Genomic DNA, 21,873 nt, shown 5'->3' with positions numbered 1-21,873 from the left:
TTAAGAGTATATTTTCCATTGCTTTTGGATTTTTCCTCTACCAGACGGATTGGAATACCCTTATTCTTGATCATTTTTAAATGAGGTAGGGAAATGGAAATAGCCATATCAAAGATTTTGTATTGTGCTGGATGATTAAGTCTATGTAAAGTTTCATCATCTGGTCATAAATGAGCTCAGGACCATTGAACCAAGAACCGGTATGAGCTGAATACAGAGCTTTCAAGAATTTGCCCCTTTTCTCGTCATGATGGCTAATGGCGAAAACATTTTTAGCCAGGACGGACTGAATGAACCAAATCTAGGGTGGCATATAAAATTTTCTTGTAGAAGTGTTCCTTTTGTTGGTGTAATTGGTATGGAAAATTTGCCTAACAATGTCCTCTTGGTCTACAAGTTTCGGAAAAGGGCCAAAGAGGGATTGCCCATTGGTATTGACTGAAGACTCAATAAGGCAGCCACTAGCTATAGAGATGTCTTCTAATGTGAAAGTGAGAGAGACTTCATCAATGGATGAAGTGAACACGGTTGGGTTCTCGTAATTATAAGAAATTTTTTGGTAGAATTGATGAACCAAACGCGGGTAAAACATATGGTGACAAGTAATAAAGAGAGAACCAATATTATAATCATATAGATTTTGGACCGCCCACACCGTTTGTATATGCCTTTTGAAATCATAATTGACTTCAAATTTTATGTCAGGTCCGATAGGCCATTTGCTCCAATTGGAAACAAAGGCCTCCTCAGATGAACTTGCTCATTTGTCTCCACTTTTGGATGATTTGGAATGCTTTTCGCCAACCTTAGGTGTCATTTGAAGTGAAAAAATTGGTTAGGGAATTTGCACAAATAGGTGGTGTGCAACATAAAAGAACCTAGAGCAAGAATATGTAATTGAGTTAGAAAACCCACAATTTTAAACAACAATCAACACTAAATCCCGGTCCTAACACAATCTAATCATCCATCACATGAAATTCCCTTCCTCCTCATGAATTAATGAAGAATTGAAAGAAGTTGAAAAAGAGAAGAAGAGATTTACCTTAGTGAAGTAGATGAAACTTAAGCTTGAGTGATTAAGACCTTTTGATTCTTTGATTTAGAAGATTAATTGAAGATTGGATTGATTGGAAAATGGAATGGTGGGGTAAGGTGAGTGAAAATTTGCTTAAGAGGGAGGTAGGGTCGAGATATGGAGGGTGAAGTAGAATAAAAATGATATGGGGGTAAAATATATAACGAATGAATGGCCCCCAAATTCTGGGCAAATGGGTCCAGACGTACAATGTCAAGGTCACCTTGAGCTAAGCGTGACAGCCTTGATGGCAACTGGCATCCGGACTCAAGGAAGTGCGTTCGGAAGCATTTTTAGCAGCAGACTGTTTTTTCATTTTGGCCTTTTGGAGGCCGGAACGAAGTCCGTAATTCGCAAAACTTTTTGGACATCATATACATACCCTGAGACAATCCTCGGATCGATCAGAATGGAAATTGGACATGTTTTGAAAAATCTGAACTTTTTAGATTTTTAAAACTGTTTTGCTCCCAGGTAGCTATGCGTCCGGACACAAGAAGGGGTGTCCAGATGCAAATATGCCAACAAACTATTTTTTTATTTATTTTTATTTTAGAACCCGAGACAAACTCGAAAAATTTTAATTTTTTCAACAGAGCCTATTTAATGTCCTAGACACCTAGTATGACCAAAAGAATTGAAATCAGAGCACTTTTGCAAAAGCGCTTAATTTGAGGTTCATACTTTTTTATTTTTTATATTTATGTAAACAACATCTGAAAGATAAAAATGTCCAAAATGACAAAAAGAGAAAAATAAAAAAAATAAAAAAATTGAAAAATATCTAACAACTACAGATTCTCAAGGTAAGGGCCAACTTATACCATGTCTCTCTAGAGAGTCTTGTGTCCCCAAATAAGAAAATTCCTTTAGGAATAGAGGAAATAGAGCCTGAAGATAAAAAGTGGGAGTAGGTAAAGGAATGACCTCAACCCACTCTTCTTCCTCATTTGAGAACTTTGGATTATGGGAAGATTGATTTGGATTTTGGGATGGTTGATCAAGTGATGGAATATCAAGCAAAGACTTGTGAAGGATCATAGTTATTGCGGGAATGCCCGAAAAATTTTCCTTCAAACTTTCAACATCCTCCTCACACTTATCCGGTAGGTCAACTTCAAAATTTTGAGACAACTCAAGTAAGGGAATGGAAGGAGATGTAAGCTCCCAAGAGAGAGATTCATTTGGTGCTGCCCAAAGAGGAGAGTGAAAGTGCGGAGGAATGTCAAGCAAAGAATTTTCCTCCTAAATAGATTTTTCAACATAAAAATTATCACAATTAAATTGAGCCAAGCATGCTTTTAGAGGATTCTCCATTGGATTTTGGGTGTTTAATTTGGATTTTTAAGAGAGACAATCTCTTCATCATTGTTTTCCTCATTTTAACCCACAAATTCTTCAATTTTATACGTGGCAACAAATTGATCATTTTGAACCACCATTTCTTCATTCTTGTATGTGGTAACCACTTGATCGTTCTCATGATGAAAGTTACTAGGAGTAATCTCATCATTCACATAATTCTCTTTTGGATTGGCCATAAGTTCAATTAAAAATTCTTCTTCCTCTGCATGATTTCGAGTATTAACCATTTGTTGAATTTGGGCTATTTGATCTTTTATCTTAGCACAAACTTGGGACTTGTGATATGGTACCACTTGATTGATGGACTCTATTATGGATTGCAAGCTAGAAAAAGCAGCCAACATTTGCTTGTTATTAGCCATTAGCTCATCAAATTGAGACAGTGAAAAAGGAGAAGAAGGCTGGAAATCATGATTATTGGGCTGAAAATTTGATTCAAAATGTTGGCCATGAGATTGTAGGGCTGAATTTCCCATATCATGCCACATAAATTTTTGATGATCTCCCCAACCCGGGTTATAGTGATTGAAATATAGATCATTTCCCGGTTCAAAGAAATCTGCATTTGCTTGTTCTTGATAAAAATAAGGAAATTGTCCCGTTATAGGACAATCTCTTGTATCATGTGTATGACTAGAGCAAAATGCACATAACTCATGTGGTATGTAAAAATGATTTAGAGTATAAGTACCCTCTATTTAGGAGTAATTCATCCACTTGTTTAGATACATAAAAAAAATAAAAAATTTTACGTCCCAACATCAACTAGCATGCATCCATGTAAAGCAAAATCACCAAAGAATAAAGTGCAGCAAATATCAACTTTGAAACACTTACAAAGGGGTGCAATTCTCCAATATTTTAGAATTTTTTCAGAATTTTTCAACACTTAAAAGCGACTCCAAAGCAGCCCCTTTGCGTCAATCTGCACTCAAAACACTTGGCAAACAAATTAAAACAGAAAAATATATATACAAAATTTTACAAACAAACAGAATTTAATCTTTGAAATTTTTTATTACAAAGCCAATTGCAATCCCCGGCAACGGCGCCAAAAATTGATGCGTGCTAAAGCGTGCTCAAGCGTGCTCAATAATAAAACCACACTAGCTATAACTTAGATTAATAAGAAAGTGGTTAAGTAAGGGTATCGATCCATGAAGATTATGAAACTTATGGCAATCAAGTTTCAAAGATTAATTTCGCTTGTTAATGTCTCAAAAGATGGTTGATTTTTTTGTTTGTCATTTGCATAAAGATTTAAATAAACTAAATTGAATTTAAAGAACAATTAAAGGCACGCTAGGGAATTAAGTTCATCACGACGTCGTAATCATACATACTAGTAAATAACTTAGGGATACAACTACGTGCGATGTATAAAATGTAGAAATATAAAATAACTACAATAATTTTCAAGAAGATCATGTAATTTAAGACTAAGCATAACCCATCTGCGGTTTGCATGGCTCATTCACCTAAACTAGGGTGTGGTATGAGCCATTTTCCCTAGGGCTTATCAAAATCATAACATTACAAGTTTAGCACATGAAATCAATCCTCTGGTATAGACTATCTTTGATTGGCATTGACCATCTACCTAACTACATTAATCTAAGGGTGTAGCATGATTTATATTCCCTTAGCATAATCCATCTAAATTCATCTATAACATGCCAATAATCCCATTTCATGAATATAAATTCTCATTGTCACATATGAATATATTAAGTGTATAAATATATAATCATGCTTTCTATGACAATAATTACATGGTGTATATACCTATATATATATTTATATATATTCTACCTAGATTGTATATTAATTTAAATGTAAACAAAACAAATATTGACTTATACATCGAGGCTAGCTCAATCCCCTAGAAGAGGATTTAGCTCATCCTGGTGGTGGTAGGAACTCCGATGGTTAAAGAGGAAACTCTATCTTCGACTCTATGGCAGCCACAAACCAAGAACACTCAAAAATCCTATCTATTTCTCACTTTCTCACTCTAGAACCCTCACATTCTCTCTCCAAAAATGATATATGATATTGTATATATGAGAGATCCATATACAAGTGTATATAACCTCTTTTGGCAGAATCAGTTCAAAAAGCCATTAAACTCGTGTATTCAAGTGAGGAGGAGAGAGATAAGTAACTTGTAATGACCCGGTCTTTTCCCTCCTTCCCTTTTTTCGGCATTTTTATTTCCTTTCTATTTTCGTCTTTTTCTTGTTTCGTCTTTTCCCCTATTTCGCCTTTTCCCGTTTATCGTTTTCGTTGCATAACCTCACTTTTTGTGCTCGGATTTGATTCGAGCTTCGCATACATCCATGATATTTAATTTCCATGATATCTAAATTTTTACTTTTGTAGAAAAGCATGCTAGATGTTTATTTTTCTTGTAAAGGGTATAGATGCATAACTTCTTGAAAATATTCTTGACTTTTGGGGTTTTAGTGTAATTATAAAAAGTAATTATTTTTCGTCTTAGGGACCATTTTGTAATTTAATTTGAAAGATATTTTGGAAAAAGACATTTTCAAAATTTTTGGAAAGTGTGACAAGTGTCACACTCCTATGGTGCCACTTGTTGGCATTGGGGTGGAAAGACTTGGAAGCATAATCTTGTAATGCATGGAGGGTGGAGATTCACCCACTTGTTAGCCTAGGATTGGAGTACTTGTTGGCTTGAATGGTTGATAAGTGTAGGCACCTAATTTAGTCTTACATTGCGTGTGTGTGAGAGGTAGTGCAAGAGCACATAGTGAGTGGAGAATCCCACCACATTTAGTTTAGGGTTTGTGTTTTTATTTCATTTTATCTCTTTCCTCTCAGACCCTAACCTAGCCACCATTGAAGCAAAGCTTAGTTTAGAGCTTTAACCTTCATTTTGGCCTCCTTCCACTCACCTTAGACCCATAATTTTGGAATACTTTTGCTTACTCTCACTCTCCTCTATAAAACCCTAGTTTAGTTTGCCATTTTAAGCTTGGCTTCTTGGTTTATAGAGATTCAATTCTCTATTGATGTAGGGGTTGATTTATACTTATGATATTGTTGTTATATTTGTTTTATAACTTGGCTCATATGGAATACATGTCTTTGATCCAAAATTTTAAGTTAATAATTAAGGGCACCTTGCATGAAATTAAGCTAAGACATGATTTTTGGGAAGGCCATGACTTGATTTATAACTTATATTAACTTGAAGTCATTTAGGGTTGCTTTGAAATCTAGAGAAATTAATCAATTAATTTAATTAATTTTCATTTAAATGTTCCCATGATTTAAATTAAGTTTTGAAGAGATATATGTAATGATCATGATAGGTTCCCTAACATATATTAAATTGAGCATGTTTGGATGAGAAATGAAATTTAGAGAAATTAGTTGTTTTATTAAATTAATTTATATCCCTATTGTATTGTTGAATTGAGTATGAATTTCATGTTGATTACATGATTAAGTTTTGATTTTAAACTTGTATAATACTTGTGAGAGTATGTTCCTATCATTAAATAAAATTCTTATAAGTTGTGACAAGTTACATAATAATTATTCAACAAGTTGCATGCCATTATAGTTGTGAACTAGAGCATGTATTGTGTTTCCAAGAATTGGTTTGTGCATGGTAGATGGCTTTACATTGTATATATATGTTATGTTAATACATATATGTTGTTGCACAAATTATTGATTTTGGAAACTTGGGATGTCGTTGTTATGACTAAGGCTAGGGCATGGTTCTAGTACGGGGGATTGTCCCTCTGCAAGTCTAGTGCGCACATAGGGAGGTTACCTATGGGCTAGTAACCCTAAAGTAACTATAGTGTCAGTCTAATCCGGCATGATGTCCAAGCATCCACTTTGGTTTGATTTCGCATTTAAATTCCAAGTTGATAACTTTATGAGTTTATATCTTATTGCAATGTGTTGAAAGTTCCAATGTCGGTTGAACATTATGAATTGATTTATATCAAATTGCAAAGTTGTATAAAGTAAGTTAATGCATGCTCATTCACTACGAGTAAACTTGTTTACTCACCCCAAAGTTATCATGTGTTTTTTAGGTAAAGAAGCATTATTGTGGGATGCATAACACTCTTAGGATTGCTTAACTATTTGGAGTATTTTTTTTTATGTTAGAATATGCACTAGTTAGCATATCATGCTCCATTTTGGTTTATTTTGACAAAACATGTATTTAATGTTCAAACTATGTAATGTGCACTTAAATGCACCCTTTGACACTCTTTGGATGTATATGTAATGAGGCCAAGGGCCAAAGACACTTAGTTGACATGTATGCTAGTTTAACTTCATAGTTTATTTATGGAATATATGGGATTTCAAGGGTTGAAGGGTCATATTTTGTATATGACATGACATGAGGCCGTAGACCATTGTAGTGTGTCTACTTATTCATTTTACGTATGCGTGGATGTTTACATTTCATAAAACTCTTAAGTTCGAACTTTTGAACTATATTTGGATGATTTATGAAAATTTAAGCAAAATTCAAGCATTGGGGTATCATTTAAAGGTTCATTTCGATTTAGCATGTTTTAGATGCTTGCATGAGGCTAGGGAATGTTTTGAAACTTGTCCGGATCAAATGGGAAGCATGCATAGCTTTAGGATTGAGCCAAGCACCTTCCCCATGGATTACAGCAGCTTTTCTGTAATGACCCGGTCTTTTTCCTCCTTTTCCTTTTTCGGCGATTTTCTTTTTTCGTCTTTTTTCCGTTTATTATTTTTCCTTGCATAACCTCACTTTTTGGGCTCGGATTTGATTCCTGTTTTGCATGCATTCATGATATTTGATTTCCATGACATTTGTATTTTTACTTTTGTAGAAAATACATTCTAGTTGCTTACTTTTTCATAAAGGGCATGAATGCATACTTTCTCGTAATTATTCTATGTATAAACCATGTGTAAAAGGATTATATAATTTAGTAGTAAGCTAAATTCTAGTATTTTCATATGTGCAGTGATATAGAACTCTTATAGAATTATTAATGTTATATACAATACCTATTGACTTGAATTGCTATATTTATGGTGGTGATAATTCTATGATCTTGTTAATGACAATTGAAATTATTTTAGAAGCTTAATACTATAATGTTGTAATCTAGTATATATAGCTTATTGTTGAGGCATGCTTTAAATTGATAAGTTAGTGGTATTGTATTGTACAAAATATCATGATGAGGACTTGTCATTTGGTATGCCAATTTAGACTTGGAACACTAAGACATGGTTTGTGTGGTTTCAAAATACTTGTGCTTGGAAGGTGGTTTATATGCCTTAATTATAGTGTTTGAGTTTTGAACTTGATTGTGATTTTGGATTATCTTGGGACATTGTTACAAGTGATATGGCTAGAGTTTGGCTCTAGTGCAGGAGGTATGAGTTCTCTCTAATTGAGATAGTGCGCACTAGGTTGGTCTTCCCAGTGGGTTAATGCTCGAAATAACCATTTTGATCTTGGTTTAGTTCGAGACGTGATGTCCAAGTATTCCACTAATTGATTTCGCATTAAATTCTAAGTTGACAACCAATGCTTAATTGTAACTTATGATTTTTGTTATTGGCGAATTGATGTTGTTAAGTACATTGATATTGATATATGTTGCTAAGAGATATTTAGGTTAGCTTAAGATGATCCCTTAGAACACCTTGAACATGGACGTTAAGTGGAATGTTCCCTTGTATTCATCTATATTGATCTTACAATGATATTGAAACTTTAGGGTATACGCATATGCTTCTTCTTACGAGTAACTTGATTACTCACCCTAGTGGTTTGGGTTGTTTTTCAGGTAAGGAGACTATGTTCTTGGATGCTCATCATCTTTAGAAGCTAATGAGCAATTTGGAACATTTTTGTATATTGACATGCAAGTGTTTAGCATGCTTTACTTTTGATGTTAGATTTTTGCATACCATGGATGTATGGTATTTTAGAAGCTAATGTGGCTACTTTGATGTGTAATAATACCTAAGTACTTACTTTTGATATTATAGGCATGTATGTAATGAGACCAAGGGCCAAGCATGTTTGCTTTTGTACTTGTATTCATTTGGTATCAAACTTTCACGTAAAAATGTATTTTTAACCAACTTTGGGGGATTTAGCATATGAAATCCTTGTAATTGACATGAAAAAGGCCATGAGCCATTGTTTTACATTCACATATTCATATTACACTTGTTGACATGTCCACACACTCACTTCTCTATGAAAATAACTTTTAAACTTTCATTTTTAAACCAAATCATCATGGGATTCAAAGCATGGGTCGAACCTTAACACCTTTGGTATATAGCAGGTCATATAGCAGGTCATATAGCAGCATTTCGAGGTGTTTCGATCGACCGAAACTATATTTAGATTGACCAATGGCCTTTAGTAACATCATTGCACAGTAAAGTGCACATTCCAGTAGTCATTTTCAGCTTTCAGGGCCCTTTCGGTCGACCGATAGCCTATTTCGGTCGACCGATGGTTCAATTCGGTCTACCGAACCAAACTTACTTTAAAAATCAAGATTCTAGTAAGTCTTTGTGAGTTTTGGTCGATCGAAACTCTATTTCGATCAACTGAAATAGCTTGAACATGCACAGCTTCTCTATTGGGTTTCTGCATTGAAGTTCCAACTTCAAAAGAGCATAACTCCTTCATTTCTAATCCAAATGGGGTGATTCTTGAGCCTAAACTCAAGGATTTTGAGTTAGCTTTCCAATGGTACCAATGGTACCTATTCCACTCACAGATTCCAATCATAGTGAGAGTTATTCATGTTTTAGTGAGGTAGTGTCAGTTTTCGCTTAAACTGGGAAAGGGCATTTTGTGGGATTCTTATCCAAAGTTCTTAGAACCTCTTGGAATGTTATGAAATGATTAGATTAGGTTGTATTCACCTTGTTTGAATTGTTTAGAGTCCATTTTCTCTTCTCAATTATGAATTGACCATTTTGCCCTCCATTAACAGATTTTGCCCGTTTTAACTCTAGTTTCCTCTTTCGCTCTCCTTAAGTTCTGTGACATCATAGAATGTCACATTGGTGCCTTAGAGATGATTTATATCTCAAAGGACTATGGTTTTATCTTTTGCTTCCGCATTTCGAATCCATTTTCTGGTTAACCTTCGGGTTATCACTAACGCACCGGGTTGAAAGACACGGCTCATGACATTTTCTGCTGCTACCAGGTCCATCGGTCGGCTGATAGTAGTTATCAGCCGACTGATGATTGTTCGAGACCAATTCCAGTAGCCTTTTAGTGAAAAATGGCATTTTATCCGGCTGGTACTGTTCATCAGCCGGCTGATGAGTGAGTTTTGGCCGGTTGGTACTACATCAGCTAGCTAATCCTCCCTGGAACCTTCCCCTTTTGAGTTTTCTTAGATAGCTTTGTTACATTAACTTCAGAGAGCTATAACTCTTTCATTTGTAATCCAAATCAGGTCATTCTTAAGTCTAAATTTAAGAGCTTGAAGCTAGCTTTCCAATGATACCAACCACACTCAAAAACTCTGATTGTAGTAAAAGTTATACTAGTTTTAGTGAGATAGGGTTGCGATATCTCTAAATCGAAGAATACGGTTTTGTTCTTATTTTCATATCTTTTTCGTCCGAACTCGGAATCAGGTGATTCTTGAGTCTAACTTCATTAATTTTTTGTTGTCCTTCCAATGGTATACTTGGTAATATCCATTCCTCTATGAAATAACCATTTTACCCTTGGTTCATTTCTTATAAGGTTTCAAAATCATTGTTTTCTACTTGTTTCCGTTGAGTCTCGGGACTCCTCAAGAAGCCACCTTTGTGTCTTAGGGATGATATACATCTCTAAATACCTTGGTTCTATCTTTCACTTCCTCATTTTTGGATCCATTCCCGAGTCAACTTTCGGGTCATCACAAGACGCACTGGGCTTGAAAACCCAAGGCCGTCACAAGTGGTATTAGAGCTTCCCAGGTTTGAATACCTTAGGACGATGGGTTTTGAGTACATATCATGCTTTTGTTGATGTACATTGATATATTCGCATGCCTTTAATGACATGTTTTAGCGTGGTAACATGTTTACGTGTTTCTTGGCAACACGTTTGGTATTATAACATATCTTTATGCTTATATGCTTTTGTGTTTAAAAAGCATCCTTGTTTGACATGTATGCTTATTTGCTTAAGTGCTTAGTTGTTTAAAGAGCCTTCTTTGATTGCTTTAGCATGACAATATGTTGCTTACCTTGTCTTGCTTCGTGTTTCATGCTTTTATAGTGTGAGTTGCATTCAGTCATAATAACTTATGTTATTGTTGACCTCTTTCCTTTCGTACATTTAGCATCATGGTTGCCACACGTGGGAAGTCTTACGTCAGGGCATTGAGGAGCAGGTGGACGACACCAAGTTTACGAGGGGTCCGAGGAGGCCCAAAATTCTAATTTGTGGCATGGGTCCTAATCCACCACGAGCGTCGACTTATGAGGAGTAGATCGTACAGGGAGTGGCTCTGGGGATGTCAGAGTCCATTTAGCAGATGTTTCATCAGTATATTGCAGGGATACAAATTTCGGTACCGACACCAGCACCGGCACCAGTTGCTAATGAGGCATTGGACTACTTCATGAAGTTATAACGGGTTAAAACTGACCAATTTGTAGGGAGTATGGAACCGCTTGCTTCAGAGGCATGGTTTGATCTCATGGTACGCAAGCTTAATAGCATGGCAGTACCTATTGACCAATGGAGGATCTCCTTGACAGCCTCTATGTTCATGGGAGATGTCGATATCTGGTGTAGGTTTATGACCAACATTCAGGATGTGGAGGTGATGACTTGGGAAGAGTTCAAGACGTTGTTCTTTGACCCCTTCTTTCTGAGGGTTATGAGGCAGGATATGAGAGTGCAGTTCACAGGTCTTTATCAGGGCATGATGAGTGTTATTGAGTATAAGACATGCTTCACTTCTCTTTCCCGCTATGCACTAGAGATGGTAGCTACCGACGAACTCAGGGCAAGAAAGTTTCAGGATGGGTTGCATCTTGATATTAGGCCACAGATTTTAGTACTAAATTTGAGGACCTACGGAGAAGTGGTCCAGAGGGCTATGATGGTTGAGGTAGAGGACCGAGATCAGCATAGGATCAAGGGTTCATATAAGTAGTCTCATGGAGAGGCTTTAGCAGTATCTGTTGGGGGTCGTCAGTGGAAGAAGGCTAAGGCCAGGGACAGTTCTCGTGTTCAGGGACAGTCACAGCAGGCTCGATCTGCACCCACAATTCCTGTTTCCTCAGGGAAGGTGATTTATCACCACTGTTAGTAGCCAGGGCACATCAAGCCTCATTGTCCACAGTTGCAGCCTCAGGGCAGTCGTTCTCAGACGAGCAAGTCTTCAGCTTTGATACAGGGACTTCAAGGGGGTTGTCATTATTGTAAGCAGCGCGGACATTTTACGAGGGAGTGTCCACGCCGATAGAACAGAGCACAGAGTGGCACTGGTTCACAGGCTACACTGGCAAAGTCGGGTTTCAGGGTACCTCAGGCACCACAGCCAGTGGCACCGTCAGTTGGTTCTTATTCGGGTAGAGGTTCTATGCCTACTACTTTTGGACATCAGTCAGGCCACCAGGGCAGTTCTTAGCAGTCAGGGGGTTAAGGTTGAGCTTACGCATTGCCACAGGTCGATACCTCTGTAGGGACTTCTATGGTTTGAGGTATCTTTCCAGTTTTTAATTCTTGGGCTAGAGTTCTTGTTGACACGGGTGCATCATATTCATTCATATCTACATCATTTGCACATTCTTTAGGTCTGGAGGTCATGCAACGGGATGGTTTCCTTTATGTTAACACACCAGTTAGTGGTCTAGTGTCTTTGAATGTTTATCGGGGTTGTGCTATCGAGATAGCTGGGCAGACTTTAGAGTTCGATTTCGTCATTTTTGACATGACGGGCTTTGACGTCATCCTCGGGATGGACTGGTTGTCTTTCTTTCATGCCTCGATTGATTGCTTCCACGGGCGAGTATCTATTTGCACTCCTACTAGAGATTGTTTTCACTTCATGAGAGATCGGAGCGATTCCCACTCGAAGATGACTTTCAGCATCAGTGACTGGAGTCGCCACAGGTCCTTCTTAGCTAGCCTGTTAGCTGACGAGGGTAGCAGTTTGGGCCGTGCTTTTTTGGCAGTTGCAAACGAGTTTTTGGATGTCTTTCCGAAGGAGTTAGCGGAGCTTCCTCCTCTTTGGGAAGTTGTCTTTGCCATCGACGTCATTCTTGGTACTGCGCCGATCTCTATGGCATTGTACCGCATGGCACCGGCAGAGTTGGATAAGCTGAAAGCTCAATTGGATGATTTGAAAGCTAAGGGCTTTATTCATCCTAGTGCTTCACCCTGGGGAGCACCGGTTTTTTTTGTGAAGAAAAAGGATGGGTCTTTAAGACTTTACATCGATTATTGCAAGCTGAACCACGTTGCGATTAAGAACAGGTATCCTTTGCCTAGGATTGATGACTATTTTGATCAGTTAAAGGGAGCCACTTATTTTTCGAAGATTGATCTGAGATTGGGATACTATCAGTTGAAGGTTAAGGATAAGGATATATCCAAGACCGTTTTCCGCACACGGTATGGCCATTATGAGTTTCTGGTGATGCCATTTGGTTTGACCAATGCTCCAGCAGCTTTTATAGACTTGATGAACCGTGTATTCAGTGACCATTTTGATTAGTTCATTGTGGTTTTTTTTATTTATGACATTCTCCTATACTTAGCTTCAGTGGAGGAGCATGAGTATTATTTGAGGACAATGTTGCTGATCCTTAGGGATAATTGGTTGTACGCCAAGTTCGAGAAATGAGAATTTTGGCTACCAGAAGTGAAGTTACTTAGATAAGTTGTGTCAAGGGGCAGTGTTCCAGTGGATCCGTCAAAGATTGAGTTAGTGATGGACAAGGAGCGTCAGAAGACAGTGTTTGAGATTCAGAGTTTCCTTGGCCTAGCTGGCTACTACCAGAGATTTGTTTGGGATTTCTCTTGTTTAGCGGCACCTATGACTTAACTTACCTGCAAGGGGGTCAAGTTCGTATGGAACGAGGCATGTGAGTTTGCTTTTTAGGAGTTAAAGGTCAGGTTAACTTTAGCCCTAGTTTTGATCATTCCTAAACGTGGTTTGGGTTATGTGATCTTTTGTGATGTTTCGCGGGAAGGTTTGGGTTGTGTCTTGATGTAGACGGAGCGAGTGGTTGCTTATGGGTCTCGACAGTTGAAGACTCACGAGTTAAACTATCTGACAGATGATTTAGAGTTAGCAACAGTTATCTTTGCCTTGAAGGGGTGGAGACACTATTTGTATGGGGAAAAGTTTAAGGTTTTCTCCGATCACAAAAGTCTCAAGTATCTCTTCTGTTAGAAGGATTTGAACTTGAGACAGTGCAGATGGGTCGAGTTCATGGAAGACTATGACTTTGAGTTATAATACCATCTAGGTAAGGCCAACGTAGTGGCCCATGTATTGAGTAGGAAGTCACGGGGAACTCTTGCTAGCATTTCCGTTCATAAATGGAAGATGCTAGAAGAGCTTGCAGATCTTGGTTTACAGTCTTTTGAGGATATTTCATCGGCTATTTTGTTTATCCTTGTGGCTCAACCGGTACTTGTTAGCAGAGTTATTGAGGCACAGTTAGAGGATGGGGAGATGAAGACCATCTATGATCGAATTTCAGGCTGCGAGAATGTAGAGGGTTGGACCTTACATTCAGACGGTGGTCTCAGGTACAAGGGGATGATGTTTATTCCTTTGTCTTGTCATGAAGATGTTCTTTGGGATTTTCGCTGCTCTCGGCTAGCAGTTCATCCTAGTGGTACAAAGATGTATCACAATCTACGGCGACAGTTTTAGTGGCAGGGCATGAAACGGGATGTTTCACAGTTTATGGCTCGATACCTTACTTGTCAACAAGTGAAGGCAGAGCATCAGCGACACGCAGAATTATTGCAACCATTACCAGTAGCTAAGTGGAAATGGGAGCATATCACTATGGATTTCGTAACAGGACTTCTGAGGTCTCAAGCAGGGATGCCGATTGGGTCATAGTTGATAGGTTGACTAAGACGACACACTTCTTGCCCATGGCAGTGACAGATAGTGCAGAGAGACTGAGTGAACTGTATGTGAGGAAGATTGTCAGGCTTCATGGAGTTGTTGTATCGATTGTTTCGGATAGGGATCCGCGGTTCACATCTCACTTTTAGCAGGGCTTTCAAGAGGCTCTTGATACAGGACCTCATTTCAGCACGACATTCCATCCTCAGACTAATGGTTAGTCGGAGCGCACCATCCAAATATTGGAGGATATGTTACGGGCTTACATCTTAGATTTTGGGGGTAGTTAGGAGGACTACTTGCCTTTGGTTGAGTTTGCATACAACAACAGTTACTAGACCAGTATTGGCATGGAACCTTTTGAGGCGTTGTATGGCAGACCTTGTAGATCTCCAGTTTGTTAGACCGATGTTGGTGATATCGTTGCCTTGGGTCTTGACATTGTCATTGAGACTATAGAGAAAATCAAGTTGATTTGGCAGCGATTGGCTACCATATAGAGTAGACAGAAGAGTTACGCTGATAGGAGGAGGCGATCCTTGTCTTTTGAGGTTGGGGACTATATCTTTCTTAAGATTTCTCCGCGCAAGGGGCTGAGATTTCAACAAGCTGGCAAGTTGTCTCTTAGGTTCATTTGACCATTTGAGTTTTGGAGCTCGTCAGTGAGGTTGCTTATCGTTTGGCGTTGTCGCCAGACTTCGATAAGGTTCACGAAGTCTTTCATGTCTCCAAGCTGAGGAAGTACGAGCTGAACCCATTGTATGTTCTGCGTTCGACTAATGTGGTTGTTAATGAGGACGTGACCTACGAGGAAGGTCCGGTCCAAATTCTTAATTTACGGGAGCAGGTTTTATAGACTAAGTCCATTCCATTGGTCAAGGTTTTGTGGAGACACCACGGCATTGAGGAGGCTACCTGGGAGCTCGAGCAGGAGGTTCACTCCCGGTATCCCTATTTGTTCTTCCTTTCAAGTACGTCTTGATTTTGGGGACGAAATCCCTTTAAGGTGGGGAGGTTGTAATGACATGGTCTTTTCCCTCCTTCCCTTTTTTCGGCATTTTTATTTTCTTTCCATTTTCGTATTTTTCCTGTTTTGTCTTTTCCCCAATTTCGTCTTTTCCCGTTTATCGTTTTCATAGCATAACCTCACTTTTTGTGCTCGGATTTGATTTGGGCTTTGCATACGTCCATGATATTTAATTTTTATGATGTCTACATTTTACTTTTTTAAAAAAAGCATGCTAGATGTTTACTTTTCTTGTAAGGGCATGGATGCATAACTTCTTGGAAATATTCTTGACTTTTGGGGTTTTAGTAAAATTATGTAAAGTAATTATTTTTCATCTTAGGGACCATTTTGTAATTTAATTTGGAAGATATTTTGGAAAAGGACCTTTTTGTAATTTTCAGAAAGTGTGACAAGTGTCACACTCCTATGGTGCCACTTGTTGGCATTGGGGTGGAAAGACTTGGAAGCATAATCTTGTAACACATGGAGGGTGGAGATTCACCCATTTGTTGGCCTAGTATTGGAGCACTTGTTGGCTTGGATAGTTGACAAGTGTAGGCTTAGGATTAAGCGTAAGAAGGAGCCTTAGATTAGTGACAAGCGTAGGCACCTAATTTAGTCTTACATTGTGTGTGTGTGTGAATGGTAGTGCAAGAGCACATAGTGAGTGGAGAATCTCACCACATTTAGTTTAGGGTTTGTGTTTTTATTTCACTTTATCTCTTTCCTCTCAAACCCTAACCTAGCTACCATTGAAGCAAAGCTTAGTTTAGAGCTTTAAGCTTCATTTTGGCCTCCTTTGACTCACCTTAGACCCATAAGCTTCGAATACTTTTGATTCCTCTCACTCTCCTCTCGTAGTTTGGTTTACCATTTTAAGCTTGGCTTCTTGGTTTATAAAGATTCAATTCTCTATTGAGGTAGGGGGGTGATTTATACTCATGATATTATTGTTATATTTGTTTTATAACTTTGTTCATATGGAATACATGTCTTTGATCCAAATTTTTAAGTTAATAGTTAACGGTACCTTGCATGAAATTAAGCTAAGACATGATTTTTGGGAACGCCAGGACTTAATTTATAACTTATGTTAACTTGAAGTCATTTAGGATTTTGAAATCTAGAGAAATTAATTTAATTAATTTTCATTTATAAGTTCCCATGATTTAAGTTAAGTTTTGAAGAGATATATGTAATGATCCTAATAGGTTCCCTAACATATATTAAATTAAGCATGTTTGGATGAGAAATGAAATTTAGAGAAATTAGTTGTTTTATTAAAATAATTTCTATCTTTGTTGTACTGATGAATTAAGTATGAATTTCATGTTGATTATATGGTTAAGTCTTGATTTTAAACTTGTATAATACTTGTGAGAGTATATTCCTATCATTAAATAAAATTCTTATAAGTTGTGACAAGTTGCATAATAATTATTCAACAATTTGCATGCCATTGTGGTTGTGAACTAGAGCATGTATTGTGTTTCCAAAAATTGGTTTGTGTATAGTAGATGGCTTTACATTGTATATATATGTTATGTTAATACATATATTTTGTTGCACAAATTGTTGATTTTGGAAACTTGGGATGTCGTTGTTATGACTAAGGCTAGGGCATGGTTCTTGTACGGTTGATTATTCCACTACAAGTCTAGTGCTCACATAGGGTGGTTACCCATGGGCTAGTAACCCTAAAGTAACTATGGTGTCGGTCTGATCCGTTGTGATGTCCAAGTATCCACTTTGGTTTGATTTCGCATTTAAATTCCAAGTTGATAACTTTATGAGTTTATATCTTATTGCATTATGTTAGAAGTTCCAATGTTGGTTGAACATTATGAATTGATTTATATCAAATTACAAAGTTGTATAAAGTAGGTTCATGCATGCTCATTCCCTACGAGTAAACTTGTTTACTCACCCCAAAGTTACTCGGTGTTTTTTAGGTAAAGAAGCATTATTGTGGGATGCACAACACTCTTAGGATTGCTTGACTACTTGGACTATTTTTGTTATGTTAGAATATGCACTTGTTAGCATATCATGCTCCATTTTGGTTTATTTTGACAAAACATGTATTTAATGTTCAAACTATGTAATATGCACTTAAATGCACCTTTTGACACTCTTTGGATGTATATGTAATGAGGCTAATGGCCAAAGACACTTATATGACATGTATGCTTGTTTAACTCCATAGTTTGTTTATGAAATATATGGGATTTGAAAGGTTGAAGGGTCATATTTTTTATATGACATGTTATGAGGCAGTGGGTCATTATAGCGTGTCTATTTATTCATTTTACGTATGCGTGCATGTTTATATTTCACAAAACTCTTAAGTTCAAACTTTTGAACTATTTTTGGATGATTTATGAAAATTTAAGCAAAATTCATGCATTGGGGTATCATTTAAAGCTTCATTTCGATTTAGCATGTTTTAGATGCTTGCATGAGGCTAGGAAATGTTTTGAAACTTGTCCGGATCAAATGGGAAGCATGCATAGCTCTAGGATTGAGACAAGCACCTTCCCCATGGATTACAACAGCTTTTTCTGCTATTACCAGGTCCATCAATCGGCTGATAGTAGTCATCAGCTGAATGATGACTATTCGAGACCAATTTCAGTAGCCTTTTAGTAAAAAATGGCATTTCAGCCGGCTGGTACTGTATATCATGTAATGACCCGGATTTTTTCGAATAAATTTTTTTCGTTGTCTTTTCCTTTCTGAGTTCAGTTCCTCGTTGTTTAGTGTTATCTCAAGTGCTCTGGTATGACATCCGAGACTCTTTTCTGTGGATTGACAACTACCTTTGAGGATCGAGTCATTTCCACATTTTTCGTTTTTCGACACTCTGCACTTTTCGCCCTTTTCCCTATTTCGTCTTCTCCTCATTTGTCACTCTGTTTGTATAACCACACTTCTTGTGTTCGGAGTTGGTTTTTGACTTCACGTATCTTCATTATCAGTGGTTTCCATGAGATACGTATCTTTACTTTCGTGATAAAGTACTTTGGTTGCTCCCGGTGTCCATAGGAGCATGGATGCAAAGTTCTTTGGAAACTTTTTCTTTTCTTGGGGTGTTTTTCATAAATATCTTTTGAAGATATTTTATTTCAGGGGTATCTAAGAAAATATCTTTTGGAAGATATTTTCATTCTAGGGCAGTTTCGCAATTTTCACTTTTTGGAGGGGCCATTGTGCAATTAATGAAAGTTATTGCTCAATGCCTTGTTTTGAGTCTGGATCCTCGTATGAGATTCATTTTCATATTTCGTCGAGTCGTGGACTCTTAGAATTTCCTCCTGGACGATATTTTCCAGTTTCAGGATTTCTGGCCCTAGTTTGCGCCAAACTTGTTTTGGGTATAACACTCTGCTCGGGACTCGGTTTTTGATGCTGTTTTTTTTGTTGTTCATATTTTCTTATTTGGAATCTTTTTCGTTCATGGAGTTTTGCCCTTTGAGCGCGTCTGCTCAAATTTCACTTTTCCGGACCCGACGGGGCCCGTTCGGGGCACTTTTTGAGTTTTCTATAAATAGGGGGCCTTTAAGTGAAAAATCAGATTTTTGCTCTCTCTTTCCTCTCTCTTGGCCGGATCTAGAGGCAGCCATGGCTGCCATCTTCTCTCTCTTCTTTTGAGCTTCTTCCCTTCAATGAAATACCTTAATGCCTTAGTGTTTGTTGTTCCCCTCGGCGAGGCCTTCGATTCCAACGGATTGGAATCTCGTTTTGGCCATTTCTTGAGTTCGGGTTTGAAGTCAAGTTGTGTTTTTGATGGGGATTCCTTGGGATTTATGTTCGTGGTGTTGTCCCCGATAAAACTTAGGAGTTTCGTCGGATTCGGAGCCGATTTATTTTGGTGCGGATTTGAGATTTCATCTCAAATGGAGGCAGGGAATGTTTTAGGCTTTTGTGTGTGTTATTGAGTGTTTAGCATGATTATACAACTTATATATGTGCCTTGTTTCAAATCTAGAAAGTTAGTAATTTTTAATTCTTTGTATAAGATTAAAAATTCATGATGATATATAACTTTGATTTGAATTGTGGCATGATAGAAAATCTTGTTTTAATATGTTGGTTAGCATATATTAAATTTGGATTAATTAAATAAGAATTGCTCTTTTTAATTAATATTTATCTTTTGTGAAAGATTAAAGTTCATGGCTATACCTTGCATGAAATTGAGTTGTATTATGCTTCTAAATTAAGTTTTGGCATGTTTGTGAACATACTTTAATTTGAAAGTATTTGGTTGAGTTTGGAAATCTAAAGACTTTAATTAAGAGAATTAATTAAAATCTATTTTGGTGGTTTCATGGGCCTAATTAAGCTTTTGTGTGAATATATGTAATGACCATGATATGTCTATTAGCATATATTAAATTGGGGCCAATTGGAAATGATTTAAAATCTAGAGAGTTTAATTATTTTGATGTAATTAGATTCTATCTTGTTTATCCATGGATTTAATCATGTTTTAGAAGGTGCTTCTATCTTAAGATCATGGATTTAGACTTGTAAAGTATTCACTTGATTATGTTATATGCATTGAAGGGCATTGTTGTTTAATTTATATTCATGAGAGTATGTTTCTAATATGAATATATCGTTGGCTTGTGATTTCGTAGCATTATGGATATGAAATGCTTATTATGCACATTGAGAGTTAAATTGCTAACTTGTTACTATGTAGCAGTAATATGTATAAGTTATAAACTTATTTGGCTTATTTTGGAATCTTGGAACATTGTTGAGTTGAGATGGCTAGGGTTTGGCTCTAGTACGGGGACGTGAGTCCTCTAAATCATTGAGATAGTGCGCACTTAGGGTGGTCTTCCCTACGGTTAGTGCCCGGAATAACCATTGAGGTCTCGGCAGAATTCCGAGCGTGCTGTCCAAGTCTTCCACTATTTGTTTTCGCATTCAATTCCAAGTTGACAATCATGTTTACCTTGTTGACTTGTGGTTTTGGCTATTGGCGATTTTGATGTTGTTAAGTACATTGATACTAAATTGATATATTTAGTTGATTTCACACTTTTAGATTTCTAGTTGATAACCTAGAGAATCTATGTCTTGATGTGTGGTATTAGATATTCTAATTATGCTAAATTGTTATATTTAGTTAATGTTGCATTTTAGACTTCAAGTTGATAACCTTGAGGATCTATATGTTGTTGCTTTGTGTAAGCATGCTCCTATGTTGTTGCTTTGTGTAAGCATGACCCTATGTTGCTAAAATTGCACGAATGAGGTGATTGATGCTAGAAATGATCTTAGGTAGCTAGGATGCTCCCTGAGTCTCACCTTTGACATAGACGTTAGGTGGAATGAACCACAATAATTAAATCATGCAAACTTGTAAAACGTAGGTCGATGCATGCTCATTTCCTACGAGTAGCTTTATGTTACTCACCCCTACGATACTGGGGCATATTTCAGGTATAAGAATTAAATTTGAGACTTCCATTATGCTTGGATGACTTGTGGACTTGAAGACTTCCATTTTTGTGAAGGTTGGCTCGGAATGCCAATTGTAGTCTTAATTGTCATATGTGTATATTTGATTCGAAACTTGTAATGTGTGCCTAAGCACACTTTTGATTCTCATTTTATGTATATGACATGAGGCAAAGGGCCAAACTTCTTTTAGAATCACATTTATGTCATGGATGTTGATTTTTGCCTTTAATAAGATTATATGAAATTCATGCGTTTTAGTACACTATTTTGCACCAGAGCATGTATTGTGTATGAAATTCGTTATCTAAAATTCATTTTAACATGTATGAGGTATGGCTAAAGGCCAAACGGTATTTTGAAGTCATTTCATAGTTTTGAATTCCAAGTTTTCATTCCAAATTACATTTTTGGCATTTTGGCCGTTGGGGGGTCATATTTTGTGTCAACCATATTTTTGGGCCATGGACCATTGTAGCACATCTTACTAGGTAAGTTACGTTTGCGTGCATGGTCGTTTCCGGGCAAAACTTCTTCTTCGGTGAAAGGGCCTCATACGGACTCATTTTACACTTTTGTTGCATATTTTGACCTAAGGGTATTTTGGGAATTTTATTTTCAAAATAAATTCCGTTCTTTATAAGTTTAAATAGAAAACATGATTTTAGGGGGGGTTTCTTTTTTATGATTTTCCAGAAAATGTCGTCTTGACATCGGAAATCGCTTCCGAAGTTCAGCTCTCAGTTTTTATATTTAGCAGCTTTTTGGACCCTCTGGAACACTTTTCTTGGGAGGGCATTTTGGGCTTTTCATAGTGT

The 21,873-nt window shown here is 37.2% G+C and overlaps 1 protein-coding gene across 1 annotated transcript; it reads left to right on the top strand.

Annotated features, from left to right (window-relative positions):
- The first annotated feature begins 250 nt into the window (after nucleotides 1-250).
- On the top strand, nucleotides 251-18,226 carry LOC132301740 (uncharacterized). Its single transcript, XM_059798970.1, has 6 exons — nucleotides 251-431; nucleotides 11,129-11,586; nucleotides 11,674-11,782; nucleotides 12,275-12,791; nucleotides 15,235-15,418; nucleotides 18,155-18,226. Exons 1-6 carry the CDS (start codon nucleotides 251-253, stop codon nucleotides 18,224-18,226), a joined length of 1,521 nt encoding a protein of 506 aa, XP_059654953.1.
- The last annotated feature ends 3,647 nt before the right edge of the window (nucleotides 18,227-21,873 follow it).

The sequence above is a fragment of the Cornus florida genome, unplaced genomic scaffold (genome assembly GCF_030987335.1).
Source record: "Cornus florida cultivar Cherokee Brave unplaced genomic scaffold, ASM3098733v1 CherokeeBrave_3.0.0_Hap2_Chr03, whole genome shotgun sequence".
NCBI classification, from domain to species: domain Eukaryota; kingdom Viridiplantae; phylum Streptophyta; class Magnoliopsida; order Cornales; family Cornaceae; genus Cornus; species Cornus florida.
The sequence above is the reverse complement of the archived record's forward strand: the minus strand, read 5'-3'. Positions and strand labels throughout refer to the sequence as shown.